The sequence below is a fragment of the Rana temporaria genome, chromosome 5, assembly GCF_905171775.1.
Source record: "Rana temporaria chromosome 5, aRanTem1.1, whole genome shotgun sequence".
NCBI lineage: Eukaryota > Metazoa > Chordata > Amphibia > Anura > Ranidae > Rana > Rana temporaria.
This window is the reverse complement of record NC_053493.1, coordinates 173839666-173853041: the sequence shown is the minus strand read 5'-3', so window position 1 is coordinate 173853041 and position 13376 is coordinate 173839666. Positions and strand designations below refer to the sequence as shown.

The window sequence follows — 13376 nt, the reverse complement described above, 5'->3', positions numbered from 1 at the left end:
TGCCACTTATCCCAACTTCCCGCCAGCACTGCCACTCATCCCAACTTCCTGCCAGCACTGCTACTCATCCCAACTTCCCGCCAGCACTGCCACTCATCCCAACTTCCCGCCAGCACTGCCACTCATCCCAACTTCCTGCCAGCAGTGCCACTCATCCCAACTTCCCGCCAGCACTGCCACTCATCCCAACTTCCCGCCAGCACTGCCACTCATCCCAACTTCCCGCCAGCACTGCCACTCATCCCAACTTCCCGCCAGCACTGTCACTCATCCCAACTTCCCGCCAGCACTGTCACTCATCCCAACTTCCCGCCAGCACTGCCACTCATCCCAACTTCCCGCCAGCACTGCCACTCATCTCAACTTCCCGCCAGCAGTGCCACTCATCCCAACTTCCTGCCAGCAGTGCCACTCATCCCAACTTCCCGCCAGCACTGCCACTCATCCCAACTTCCCGCCAGCACTGCCACTCATCCCAACTTCCCGCCAGCACTGCCACTCATCCCAACTTCCCGCCAGCACTGCCACTCATCCCAACTTCCCGCCAGCACTGCCACTCATCCCAACTTCCCGCCAGCACTGCCACTCATCCCAACTTCCCGCCAGCACTGCCACTCATCCCAACTTCCCGCCAGCACTGCCACTCATCCCAACTTCCCGCATTACTGCCACTCATCCCAACTTCCCACCAGCACTGCCACTCATCCCAACTTCCCACCAGCACTGCCACTCATCCCAACTTCCTGCATTACTGCCACTCATCCCAACTTCCCGCCAGCACTGCCACTCATCCCAACTTCCCGCCAGCACTGCCACTCATCCCAACTTCACCGCCAGCACTGCCAATCATCCCATTCCCTCCACCAAGGAGTAAGAGAAGGAATAAAAATAGAGAATACATGGAAGGGAGAGTAAAAGAGGGGGAGGAACAAAGAATAAGAGAAAGAACAAGAAAGACAGCTAGAGAGAAGGATGGGGGGGACACAAAATGAGGATAGAGAGAGATAAAAGGGAAAGAAAGGAGAACAAAAAAAGAGTGGTACATCCCAAAATGTACCATAAAGGGTTTTACTGTATGAGTGGAAGGGACTCAGGGAGCGCTAAATGTCCGTGGTTTAGGGGCGCAAATTACTTGTCTTGGGTGCCGACAACCCACGCTACGAAAATAATTATACAGTTAGGGGTCCCCACAACAAGGGAAATTTTATCAAGGGGTCACGGCACTAGAAAGGTTGAGAACCACTGCCCTAGAGAATACAATGGCAGTCATTGCACCTTTTTATCTCGCGCGGTATTTCATGCTTTAAAAAAAACCTGTAAAGTTAGCCCAATTTTTTTGCATAATGTGAAATATGAAGTTACGCCGAGTAAATGGATGCCTAACATGTCACGCTTCAAGATTGCACACGCTCGTGGAATGGTGCCAAACTTCGGTACTTTAAAATCCCCATAGGCGACGCTTTAAAATTTTTCAATGGTTACATGTTTTGAGTTACATAACATAACATCGCGCCCGGCCTCCGACGATCATAGAGACTCCGGCGACCATCTGGTCCACCGGAAAACTCTATGATCAGCATCCGGGGCCGGCGGATCCCTTCACCGACTCACCGATCGCACAGGTGAGTCGGTAGAAGCACCGGAGGGAGGGGGGGTGTCTCTTTTCGCCGCCCATAAGAACGATCAAGCAGCGGAACAGCTGCTATAATGATTCTTATGGTGTAAGGAATCGCCAGCTGAAACCGGCAATTTCTGAATGATGCCTGTGGCTGCAGGCGCTATTCAGATATACCACCACAAAGCCCAGGACGTTTATATATGGACTTTTGGATGTGAAGTGGTTAAGTAAGGGAAAAGTGGCAATACTCACTGGCGCATAGTAGTAATGGTAGCCATCCAGGAGGGCCATTCTTGTACTATGAGTATGCTATGCAGCCATCTATGAAGGCGTCTCCCCGGTCCCAGCAGTGTCTCTCAACCACGAGGAGCGTCCGCGGCTAAGGTGCGTTCAACTCCAGCGCAGGGAACGTGCTTACGAGCACGGCTTCTTAACCAACGAGGAACGTGCACACTTCTCACACGAGTGACGTCACCCACTGGTTCTCCCACCACTACTGTGCATGCGTGATTTTCTGCGCCATTATCGGCAAAAATTATTTCGGCAAAGTGCAGAAAAGGCAATTTTCGGCCGATATGTTTTGTCCGCCAAAATTTCGGTGCATCCCTAATCGAATCATGCCGAGACTCCATGGAGAAGAGGACGGCGAGCAGGTGAACTGGCTCAGGTAAGTAAAAAACACACGCCTTTACAACCCCTTTTTTCCATTTTTTTTTATTTTTTTCAGGGATTCAGTGTAGGTTCACACTGACTGCGGGTTAGAAACCGTGCAAGCTCAGCTGAACTCGCACAATTTCAAACGAGCATTGCAGTCTGACTTAGGGGGCGATTTGACATCTTTGCGGGTATATGCACAGAAGTAGTACAGGAACTACTTTTGGAAATCGTGTGGCGCCGCAAAGTCTGCGTCGCACCGATTCGGATGGTGCTATTGCTGGCAATAGCCGCCAATTTGGCATGCGATTTGACATGTCAAATCACATGCCAAATCGGCCCGATGCACAGCAATAGTCAAGTAAGATTACACATAACTGCTGTGTTTAGACATTATTTGTTTATCCTGGAGTTCAGCTTTAAATTACGTTTATATCGATTTTATGACTGTTAATTAAATAAATATATTATATTTAATGTAGCCACTCACTTGTAAGGCTCGTATACACCATAAGAGAATCGGGCAAATATTTTCTTCCGAGGGACGATCCTACGATTTTCTGATAGTGTGTACATGGCTTTCGACAGCCGATTCCGAACAAAAATGTTCGAAGGGACAAACTCCAAAAATTTTCTCGCACGGGAACAGAATGAACGATTGTAATTTTTACTGTTTTTGGACGATTTTCATAAAAGAAAAATCGGGAACATAAGACTCCGCTAGATCAGAAACCACAAAAAAAAAAAGACTTTTGTTGCACTAGAATTTTCGTACATTATTTCCTTTCTCTGTTCCGACTTGCTTTGAAACAGGGAAAATGGGACGATCGTTCACCCTATTTTTCTTATAGTGAGTACCCCGCTTTACAGATTTTGGTCATACAGCATGATTGCTAAATTGGAGGGTAAAACAATAAAAAGAGAAATATATGGTTAAAGATGCATACTAATCCTTTAACATTTTTTGAAAGCTGCAAACATGTGTGACCAGAGTAATAGTTTAAAGAATTTTCGGTGCTCTTTATTATTTTTTTTATTGCAGGGAAATTAACATTAACTTGTGATGTCTTTCTCTCTTTAGTATATGAGCAATGTTGATTCATGGTGTAAAGCTTGTGGTAAGGTAGACCTCCCATCTGAACTGCAAGACTTGGAAGATGCTATACATCATCATCAAGGCATATATGAACATATCACACTGGCTTATTCTGAGGTAGGCTGTTGTACTTTTGTACCTTCATGCATTTTCATATATTGAACTTTATCTAAAGGCAAATCTGTTTTCTGTTTTGGGTAGAGTAGGGGAGGGTTAAAACTGTTGTAGTTTTTGCCATCTGTGTTCTGTTTCCCATTTCCCTTCCTTTCCAATTTGCCCTTTAGGACAATTGTCACAGAAACAGATGTCCTCGTTTTTAGTTTACAACTTTCCTTTTCTGATATCAAAATTATAGGTTAAAGTGGTTGTAAAGGCAGAAGGTTTTTTGATCTTAATGCATTCTATGCAATGAGATAAAAGAACCTTATGTGTGCAGCAGCCCCCCAATAATTACCTGAGGTATATCTAAAGCCAGCGATGTTGCATGAGAGACTCGCTGCTGTCAGTCAGTGAGCCAATAAGGAGAGAAAGGGGGCGAAAGGGCCATGGCTCTGTGTCTGAATGAACACGGAGCTACGGGTCTGCTCTGCTGCCCCTATAGCAAGCTGCTTTCTGTGGGGGCACTCAACAGGAGGGAGGGGCCAGGAACACCAAAAAGGGACCTGAGAAGAGGAAGATCTGGGCTGCTCTGTGCAAAACCACTGCACAAATTTAAGTATAACATGTTTGTTATTTTTAACGAAAAAAAAAGAGACTGTTTAGTATCACTTTAACTCTCATTTATTCCTGTTTGAGGACAGTTACATAGGTATTCTGGTTGAAATATGCTCAACCAATAGAAAAAAGCAAACAAATCGAAAACCTCCATTTACATAATCCTATATCCAGAAACATGGTCCAGCAGGAGAAAACATTTCTTCCTGATCCCCCCAGAAAGTATTTGGATATTCCCAGGATCAACTACCCCTGGTGTTATTACCTATAAGTGATTGTGTCCAGTTATATTTTCTGCATTGGCCTTGGTGATGATCTGAAAGTGAGTAAATCTACACTAAAATGTCTATTTGGACCACTTATGTAATTTATATATTTATTTATTTCAGGTAATTGTATGGCGCCGTCCATTTACGCAGCGCTTTACATATACATTGTACATTCACATCATGGTGATCATATCGCCCCTTAATCACCTCTTCCTAGAGAGAATTCATTCAGTTCAGCTAATCTTTTCTCAAAGCTGAGCTATTTTCTTTCATCTGATCAGTTTGGTTGCCCTTCTCTACGCTTTCTCCAGTTCTCCAATATCCTTTTTGTGAACTGGTTTCCAAAACTGAACTAATGCAGATTTGGTTATACTAATGATTTGTATAGGGGCAAAATTATGTCTCTGGAGCCTATACCTCTGTTAATACAAAGAATTTTGCTAGCTTTAGAAACTGCAGCTTGGCATTCCATGCTATGATCTACCAGAACACCTAGATCATTCTACTTCATTTACGCCCAAGGTGTTTTCTAGTATGTATAACGCATGCATGTTTTTAGTGCGCAAGTTTATAACTTTACATTTGTGAACATTAACTCTAATTTGCTACACAACTGTCTAAGTCTACATCATTTATAAATATGTTCAATGGTAAGTGTCCCAACACTGAACCTTGCGGTACACCACTAATAACCTTAGGCAATTCACAGTATGATTCATTTATCACAACTCTCTGAATACGGTCTTTTAGACTGTTTTCTATCCATTTACAAATGTAATTTTCTAAGTTTGTGTTCTAGGCTTATTGGACACAGCTCCAGACTAGCCCCCCTCCCCCCCACCTCCCAGAGACCACCTTCAAGATGTTTTCACACAAGCTGTCCTTAGCATGTTGCTGGTGGCTGAAGGGGGAGAAGGCAACCTCCCCTGAGGAGATCATGCATGCAATCCTGAAGGAACATTTGGTTTTCAAGCGTCCCCCCGAGTGTTGACAGTAGTGTGCACAAACAGAAACTTCCCACCCTAGAGAAAGTGGCAGCCTTAGCGGATGAGGCCCTCCTGATTAAACCGCCATAAAAAAAAAGGATGCTGCTGAGGCACCCTTAGCTGCCGGGATGCCCAGCTCTGCATCTGTGCCCTTTATGCCTCTCAAACGCCAGATGGGCCCCCAGGCAATGCTGCCTCTACACCCCATGCTCCCACCACATTCGGCCCCCTCACAGCGGGCTGCAAGACCTACCTTGGAAAGTTACTATTTTGACTGCGTGCAGATTGGAGCCATAACTCAGTCAAGCCTGCTGGGAAGCCACCTAGAGGAAGGAGCACATGGATAGAACTCTGCCCCCTACTCCCTCGACTTTTGCCACTGCTGGGGTAACCTGGGATCAGGACGAATTTTAGGGGAATTGGCCACCGACTCTAATGAGCTTCTAGGCCAGGGTAGGGCTGACCAGTCCTGGAGCAGGCGAAAGGATAGTACAGAAAGATGGTTTGTTCCAAAATGCGTTTCCACCTCCGTTTCGCAGGTTTGACCCCAGACCGTTGCAAAATAGCTGATAGTGTCCTAACAATGGGCCCAACTATTGCACCTTGTCCACCAAAACAAACTGACTGTGTGAATTTTTCAATGGGACCCTAAAGGCCATGCTATACGTGCCTTTTGTGGACCAGGAGCCTGACTGGGTAGATACCTACAAACCTACCAGGAGGTACCCCAGGAATCTATTGTTTTCTCCCTTTGATCTATTGTATGGGAGGAAGGTTTGCGACCCGCTGGCCCTCGTGATTGAATACTGTGAGGGCTGACTATCAGGTATGTCCCTACGTCCTAGAACTGCGTAAAAAGATGAGCCAACTCGCTCAAAAAATAAAAACCGCAGAAGACTTGGTGTGACTGCAAGGCTTGCACCCGGGAATTTACAGAAAACCTGCAGGTCCTTGATTGTCCCAAACCCCCAGAATAAACTGCAATACACATGGGAGAGGCCCATTCGAGTCACAAACCACTTCAGCCCCCGGAAGGATTTGCCTCCTTCCTGACGAGCATTTTTTGTGTTTCTGTACTGCGTCGCTTTAGCTGACAATTGCGATGTTGTACCCAAACAAAATTGAAGTCCTTTTTTCTCCACAAATGTCGCTTCTTTTGGTGGTATTTGATCACCTCTGCGGTTTTTATTTTTTGTGCTATAAACAAAAGAGCGACAATTTCTACTTTGCTTTTTGCTATATATATATAGATATATAGATATATAGATATATAGATCTCTTTCACAGTTAAGGCCGATATGTATTCTTCTACATATTTTTGGTAAAAAAAAAAAAATCGCAATAAATTCTTTATTTTAGTTTTTCTTTCGCAAAGATATTAATACACCATTCATAAAATAAATCTATACAACAGTTCTGTTATTTTAAGCATAACATCTTCTTTTCCTTAACATTGGTTACTCTTTCACCAACAATAACAGTTTTTCAGTTCTACTTCAACTATCTCATCATTTTAATTACACTTTTACTTAGGTCTACTATAGTCCCATATCTTTGTTCTATTTTCATTACCCTGTTCCCCACCCTGGTTATCCCCTAATACAAGAAGAAAAAGTATCATAGAAATTAAAAACGTAAAACATAAATATAGAAAGATAAGAAAAAGAGAGAAAGGAAAAGAAGAAGAAAAAGAAGGAAAAACAAAAAAAACTCCACATTCCCCCCCCTTCTCCTTCCCCCAGCTCCTTCCCCCTCACGTCAATTGTTCCATATATATATATATATATATATATATATATATATATATATATATATATATATATATATATATATATATATATATATATATATATATATATATATATATATATATATATATATATATATATATATATATATATATATATATATATAAAAAATAAATTAGGGATTCCAGATTTTGCGATAGTTGTTCTCCTGCTCCCTTATCATTGTGAGATTTTCCATTTGTTGAATTTCTCTTATTTTAGCAAACCATTGTGGTCTAGTAGGAAAGACAGTACTTTTCCAAAGATTTTTTTATATTTTTCTTATGAAAAAGGGATATCAAACAGCAAAAAGACAGCAGGAGTCTCTGCAAGAGACACGTCTGTTATTTCTTTAATTGTTTCAGATACCATTTTCCAAAAATCTTTTATACCCGAGCATTCCCAAAAGATGTGTACCAGAGTGCGCACCGATCCTTGACATCGCCAACAAAGATTCGACATCTGTGGGAATATCGGATTCAATACTGCCGGGGTTCTATACCATCTACTCAGAATCTTATACCCCCCTTCTTGATATCTAGATGCCAATGATGCCTTATGTGTGAACCTGAATATCTTATTTCTGTGCATCTCAGAGAATGTGACCACCAGATCTTTCCCATGCCTGTATAAAGCCCAGTTCTTGTGGGGCTTTTGATTTGGTCAACAGGGTGTACATTAATGAAAGTGAATGTCTCACAAAGTCCTCCTTTAGACATATCTTCTCGAACTTAGGTGGTATAGATATTTCTGTCATTCGCTGTGAAATTGATCTAAGAAAAGCATTAAGCTGCATTCGTCTAAATGGGTCCACTTTCTCTGAGAATTCATGCTCTATCTCCTCTCTAGACATCACTCGATTATCCTTCAAAAAATGTACCAGTCTACTTCTGCCCCTTCGTTTTAGGTTAGTGAAACTTTGATCTATTAGGCCCGGCTCAAATGCCGGGTTTCCCAGGATTGGGATCATCGGGATCAGGTGAGTCGATATATTTTTTTTTTTTACATGTCTTTTTACTGGATCAGAGAGTGGCATCCACCGTCGGATGTTGCTTCACTGCCTGTGGTATCGTTTAATTTATGAGCCAGACTAAGCCCTCCAAGGGTATCTTGGATGCTGCCTATTCCATATGTATCCATGGCTTCTCTTTTTGAGCCACTCACCAATCCAGTACCCTTGTTAGGTGTAGTGCCTCATGGTAACCGACTGGGTCTGGAAATCCCACCCCACCCTTTTCTTTTGGTAGAGCCAAAATGTCTTTTCAGACTCTTTCGGGTTTTCCAGCCTATATAAACCTAGCAATCCTTGAACTCGGGTCCCTCAGAAACCCTAAAGAGATCCTGATAGTTAGGGTCTGTAGTAGGTATAGCATTCTCGGCATTAAGTTAATTTTTATAATGTTAATTCTGCCAAACCAAGTAAAAACGTCCTTGTCCCGTCTCTGTAGATCTAATGTAAACTGTCGTGCTAAAGGGGTAAAATTAAGTTTGAATATTCTATTTAATTTGTTTGGTATTTTGATCCCCAGGTATCCTATATAGGAGTCTGTCCATCTAAATGCAAATAAGGTTGATAACTGATGTTTCAAGGATGCGTTCATCTCCACACCCATTGCTTCTGATTTATTGTAATTTACCTTAAAGGGGAGTTCCAGCCAATATTTATGTTTATTAAAAGTCAGTAGCTACAAAAAGTGTAGCTGCTGGCTTTTAATAAACAGACACTTACCTGCTCCAGCGTTCCAGCGACGTGCTGGCCGGGGCTCTGCTCCTCTCCCCCCCTCCCCGGCCGGCGTCTTCATTGTCACTGTGGGCACCCGGCCGTGACAGCTTTCGGCTTCACGGCCGGGCACCCACTGCGCATGCGCGAGCGGCACTGCGCATGCGCGAGCGGCCCGGTGCTGCGCTGTTTGATTGGACAGGTGATCGCCTAGGACCTGTCACGTGTCCTAGGCGATCGCCTACAGGGAGGGACTTTGCAGCCCCTCGGCGGAAGGAGGAAGTGGGAAAGGAAGTCCCCTTCTCCTGAAGCCCCGACTCCCCCCCCCCCCCCCCCCCAAAAAAAAAAATTACATGCCAAATGTGGCATGTAAGGGGGTGAGGAGTGGGATAAGCGTAAGTTCCATTTTTGGGTGGAACTCCGCTTTAACGTTGGACAGACCCCCATTCTTGCGTATCTCAGATAGTAATGAAGTAAGGGACAATACTGGAGAGGGTATGAAAAACAAAAGGTCATCCGCATATGCCGCAAATGTATGTTCCTTCCCGTTCCAGCGTCAGGATAAAAATGATAGTCGATAATGGACATACCTGTCGTGTTCATTGCATATGGAAAAAGGTTCTGACAGTATGTCATTTACCTTAACTCTGGCTTTGGGGATGGAATATAGACTCATTCCTCTATGTTGCATAGTAGCTCTCAGAAAGGTCCAGTCTACCCTATCAAACGCTTTTTCTGCATCTGTGGATATAAGCACTAGGGGTTTTTGATGATATTGAGAAAAATGTATAGCACTTATGAGCCGTTGCGTATTTTCTCTACCTTCTCTGTCAGGGGTGAATCCCACTTGATCAGGATGTATTAGGGAGGGGATGTACGGCAATAGTCTGTTGGCAAGTATTTTCGTGAGAATCATTAAATCCACATTTCTCTTTCGTTCATGGACGGACACAGCCTTAATCTTGAAAAAGCGGGTATTAGCCTTCCTTTAGGAGTGACTAGGCAGAAAGTGTTAACATCTTCAAAGCTGAACAGCCCCGCCCAGGGGGCAGTCCTACTGGCTATATCCCCTCAGCCTGCACTAAGCAGCTCTGTTTTTTTTCTGCCTAGTTAAGGAGAAGACATGGCTCCCTTTGGGCCCATAGGCCTGGAGGTTTTTTTATTCCAGATGGAAATGTCATTATTTTTTTTTTTTGTTCCTGTGATCTTCGATCAACTGCTGACTGGGCGACAGGCTGGATTCCAGATCCTTGTAGTCCCCTCAAGTTTCGGCCATCGAGCATGTGCCGACCATAGTTACGCATTGGGTCGTCCATGAAATGCCCTTCGCTCTACGGGTGGCCGGTGAGCTATACGCTCCAGGGCTTGCATAAGACTGGTCTACAGGGCCGAGTAGCAGTAGCCTGGCCGACACTCACCTCCTTCTCCATACGGAAGATGGTCTGTCTGGGATGCTTCCAGCACAATCTTCAGGAAGGGTAAGTTTAATCCCCTGCTTCGGCAGGAAGACAGAGCTGGACATTCCTGGAGAGGTGAGTAAAGGGTTCTATCCTTCCCTTCTCACCTCCCTTCCTTCTCTCCTCCCTAGGCTCTCTGAGCTAGCTGCTGGGACGGGGGGTTCTCATGGGGAGGGCTTCACCTGGGGAGAAACTGTGCATATACGTCAGCTAAAGCATTGTTATAAGCTGCTTAAAAAGATTTTGCTTACCTGTGTGTCCTGCTCCATGCTGTCGGCGACTATTTTTGCTGTGATCCATGCTGTATCTGCACTGGCGGCCATGTTCTTGTGGCCACGCTGTATTTGGCCTCTATCTTCTGCTTGGTGGCTATCTTTGCTGTGATTCAGGTGGCGTTTGACTATTCATGCTCGGCGGCCATGTTTTTGTGGCTGCACTATGTTCTGCTTCTAGCAGCCACTCGGCGGCCTTTGTCCTCGGATCCTGGCTCTATCTACACCCAGTGGTCATGCGCTTGGGTACCGTGGCATTGGTTGGTCTCGATCGACCGCACGGCGGCCTGTTTTTCCCTGAGATCCATGCACTGGCTGTGGTCGGCCGCCATGTTTTTGTGGCCTCACTGTGTGGGCTTCTAGCTGCCGCCCGGCGGCCATGTTCTTGTGGCCTGCGATCGTTATTGGCCTCTAGTGGCCACGCGGTGGCCATTTTGCCATCTATCAAGACAGCACTTAAACGGCACAGACTGACAGACACGCTGCTGAAGGGTCAGACTGCATATCTGACAATGAAGCAGCTCTACTAAGTGGCGGACGGCAGCATACTACTGTTCCAGAGTGGTGAGTCCTCCGAGTGGGAACCTCTCGTCTCTGCTGCAGCTAGGAGGGTGGGTTACTGTGCCTTGCCTTGAAGTCCCTGTGTCAGGTGTGTGGGTCAGCATGGCGTCAGAAGCAGACACTTTTTCCCCTGTAACACCTGAGCTTGCAATTGATGCCCCTGCACCCGATGTACCATGTTGGCAATCCTAGATGCCTTTGTTGCCAAGGTGGAAGCAGCATGTGGGCGAACGGGGGCTAGAAAGTGCCCCCTCCCCGCCATCTTCTGGGGACAACTCAAATGCGGAGCCGCGTCCAGCTACGACTTATGACCCTGGCTCTGAGGTATCTGAGAATGCGGACCGAGACCGGCCGGACAGTGAGGATGACTCCGGATGTGGGTCAGCACGCGATAGGGCTCTGGTAAGTGACCTTATCACTGCAGTGTGAGATACTCTAAAGATTGAGGGGTCTGCAGAAGCAATTAAAGCACCGGTCCCCTTTGGGTTCCGTAAGGCGACCCACACTACTAAGGTGTTTCCTTGTGTGTCTAATATAGACAATCTTTTATACAAGGAGTGGGACAAACCACAGAAAGTTTTCTCAGTCCCTAAAAATCTAGCAGCGCGTTACCCTCTTGAAGAGAGTTTCTGGAAATGATGGACCTCGCCCCGATAGTGGACCCTCCTATATCCAGACCAAACAAGCTAACCACTATACCGGTGGAGGGGGCTCCCACCTTCAAGGACCCTGCGGACAGGAAGGCCAAGGCGATCACCCGCAACCTGTACACGGTAGTGGGTTCGGCGGTACGCCCAACCATAGTTGAGGCCCTGGTGTCTCGGACACTCATGGAATGAGCAAAGATGCTGCACAATGGGTTAGAAGCACGTCGGGCTTCCCCGGACGAGGTAGCCCTAGCTGACCAGCTGGTACAGGGCCTAAAATTTGTTTGCGAATCAGCCTTGGACATGATTCCTCTGCTGGCCAGGTGGTGTTGTGCCGTCTACTTTGGTTAAAGAATTGATCTGCGGGCCAATCTTCCAAGAAGGCCCTGATGGACTTGCCCTTTAAGGGCGACAGACTTTTTGAAGCTTCCCTGGATTGCATAATTATAGATGCCACAGGAGGTAAGAGCACACTGCTCCCACAATCCAAAAAGATGGAGTCACGCCATAGGCAAGGGCCCTTCTTCACCACGCATAAGCGTTTTTGTCTGCCCTTTGCGGCAGGTAAAAGTCCTTAGGCCGATAAAGAACCTGCTTAGGGACAGAGACGGCCCCCAACAAATCTGCAAACAAAGCTACGTCTGCATGAAGGTTTGCCCCCACCCATCTCTCGGGTGGGGGTACGTCTTCGCGAATTTGCGACCCGGTTGACATCTCAGGTCCCCGACCGGTGGGTTTGCGAAGTAGTATCTTCAGGGTACAAGATAGAATTCTCTCTTGCCCACCAAACAGATTTTTACCCTCCAACCTCCAGCTACAGCCGACTCTTCGGGAAGCCCTACTTGGGGCAGTTCAAGACCTGCTGAAACGCAGGGTGGTTATTCCTGTCGCAGTACAAGAACAATTTCAGGGTTTTTACTCAAATCTGTTTATAGTACCAAAGAAGGAGGGCGTTCGTCCAATCCTGGACCTCAGGGCCCTCAATTGCTTTGTGAAGGTACAAAGATTCCGGATGGAATCGGCTCGCTCTGTCATCACTGCCCTTCAGCCAGGGGACTTCCTGGCATCCTTGGACATCAGGAACGCCTATTTGCATGTCCCCATATGCACCAAGCATCAGAGATATCTGCGGTTGGGGAAGACCACTATCCATTTGCGTCTCTCCCCTTTGGCCTGGCATCAGCACCAAGGTGCTTTCCCCAATTCTCGCCCTACTAAGACAGCGTGGCATCGTTATCGTGGGCTACTTGGACGATCTTCTGAGGGCCACTTCAAGCTCAGAATTGGAGGTGAGCATGTCTATAACCTGTCAAACCCTCTGACCACTTTGGTTGGGTACTGAACACTCCGAAGTCAGTAATGGTACCGACTCAACGCCTAGTTTATCGGGGGTTGAATTTGGACTCCTCAGAGGCAAGGTTTTTTTTTCCCTGGCAGACCCTTCGGGCTGCGGTGCAGCAGTTGACATCCCAGAAATGGTCGTCACTCCACTTTTGCATGCGAGTCCTTCTAGGCGGTACCATATGCGCAATCTCACACACGAGTGCTACAGAAGGAAATTCTGTCCAGATGGGTCAAGTGCCCATCATCCCTGG

The 13376-nt window shown here is 46.0% G+C and overlaps 1 protein-coding gene across 6 annotated transcripts in view; it reads left to right on the top strand.

Moving 5' to 3' along the window:
• TRIO (trio Rho guanine nucleotide exchange factor) overlaps positions 1 to 13376 on the top strand; it is a 1129982-nt gene that overhangs the window by 146511 nt on the left and 970095 nt on the right. For all 6 annotated transcript variants that reach the window (XM_040353401.1, XM_040353397.1, XM_040353396.1 and 3 more), the window contains one exon: positions 3354 to 3485. In XM_040353401.1, the coding sequence (XP_040209335.1) occupies positions 3354 to 3485 (132 nt within the window). The remainder of the gene's footprint in view (positions 1 to 3353; positions 3486 to 13376) is intronic.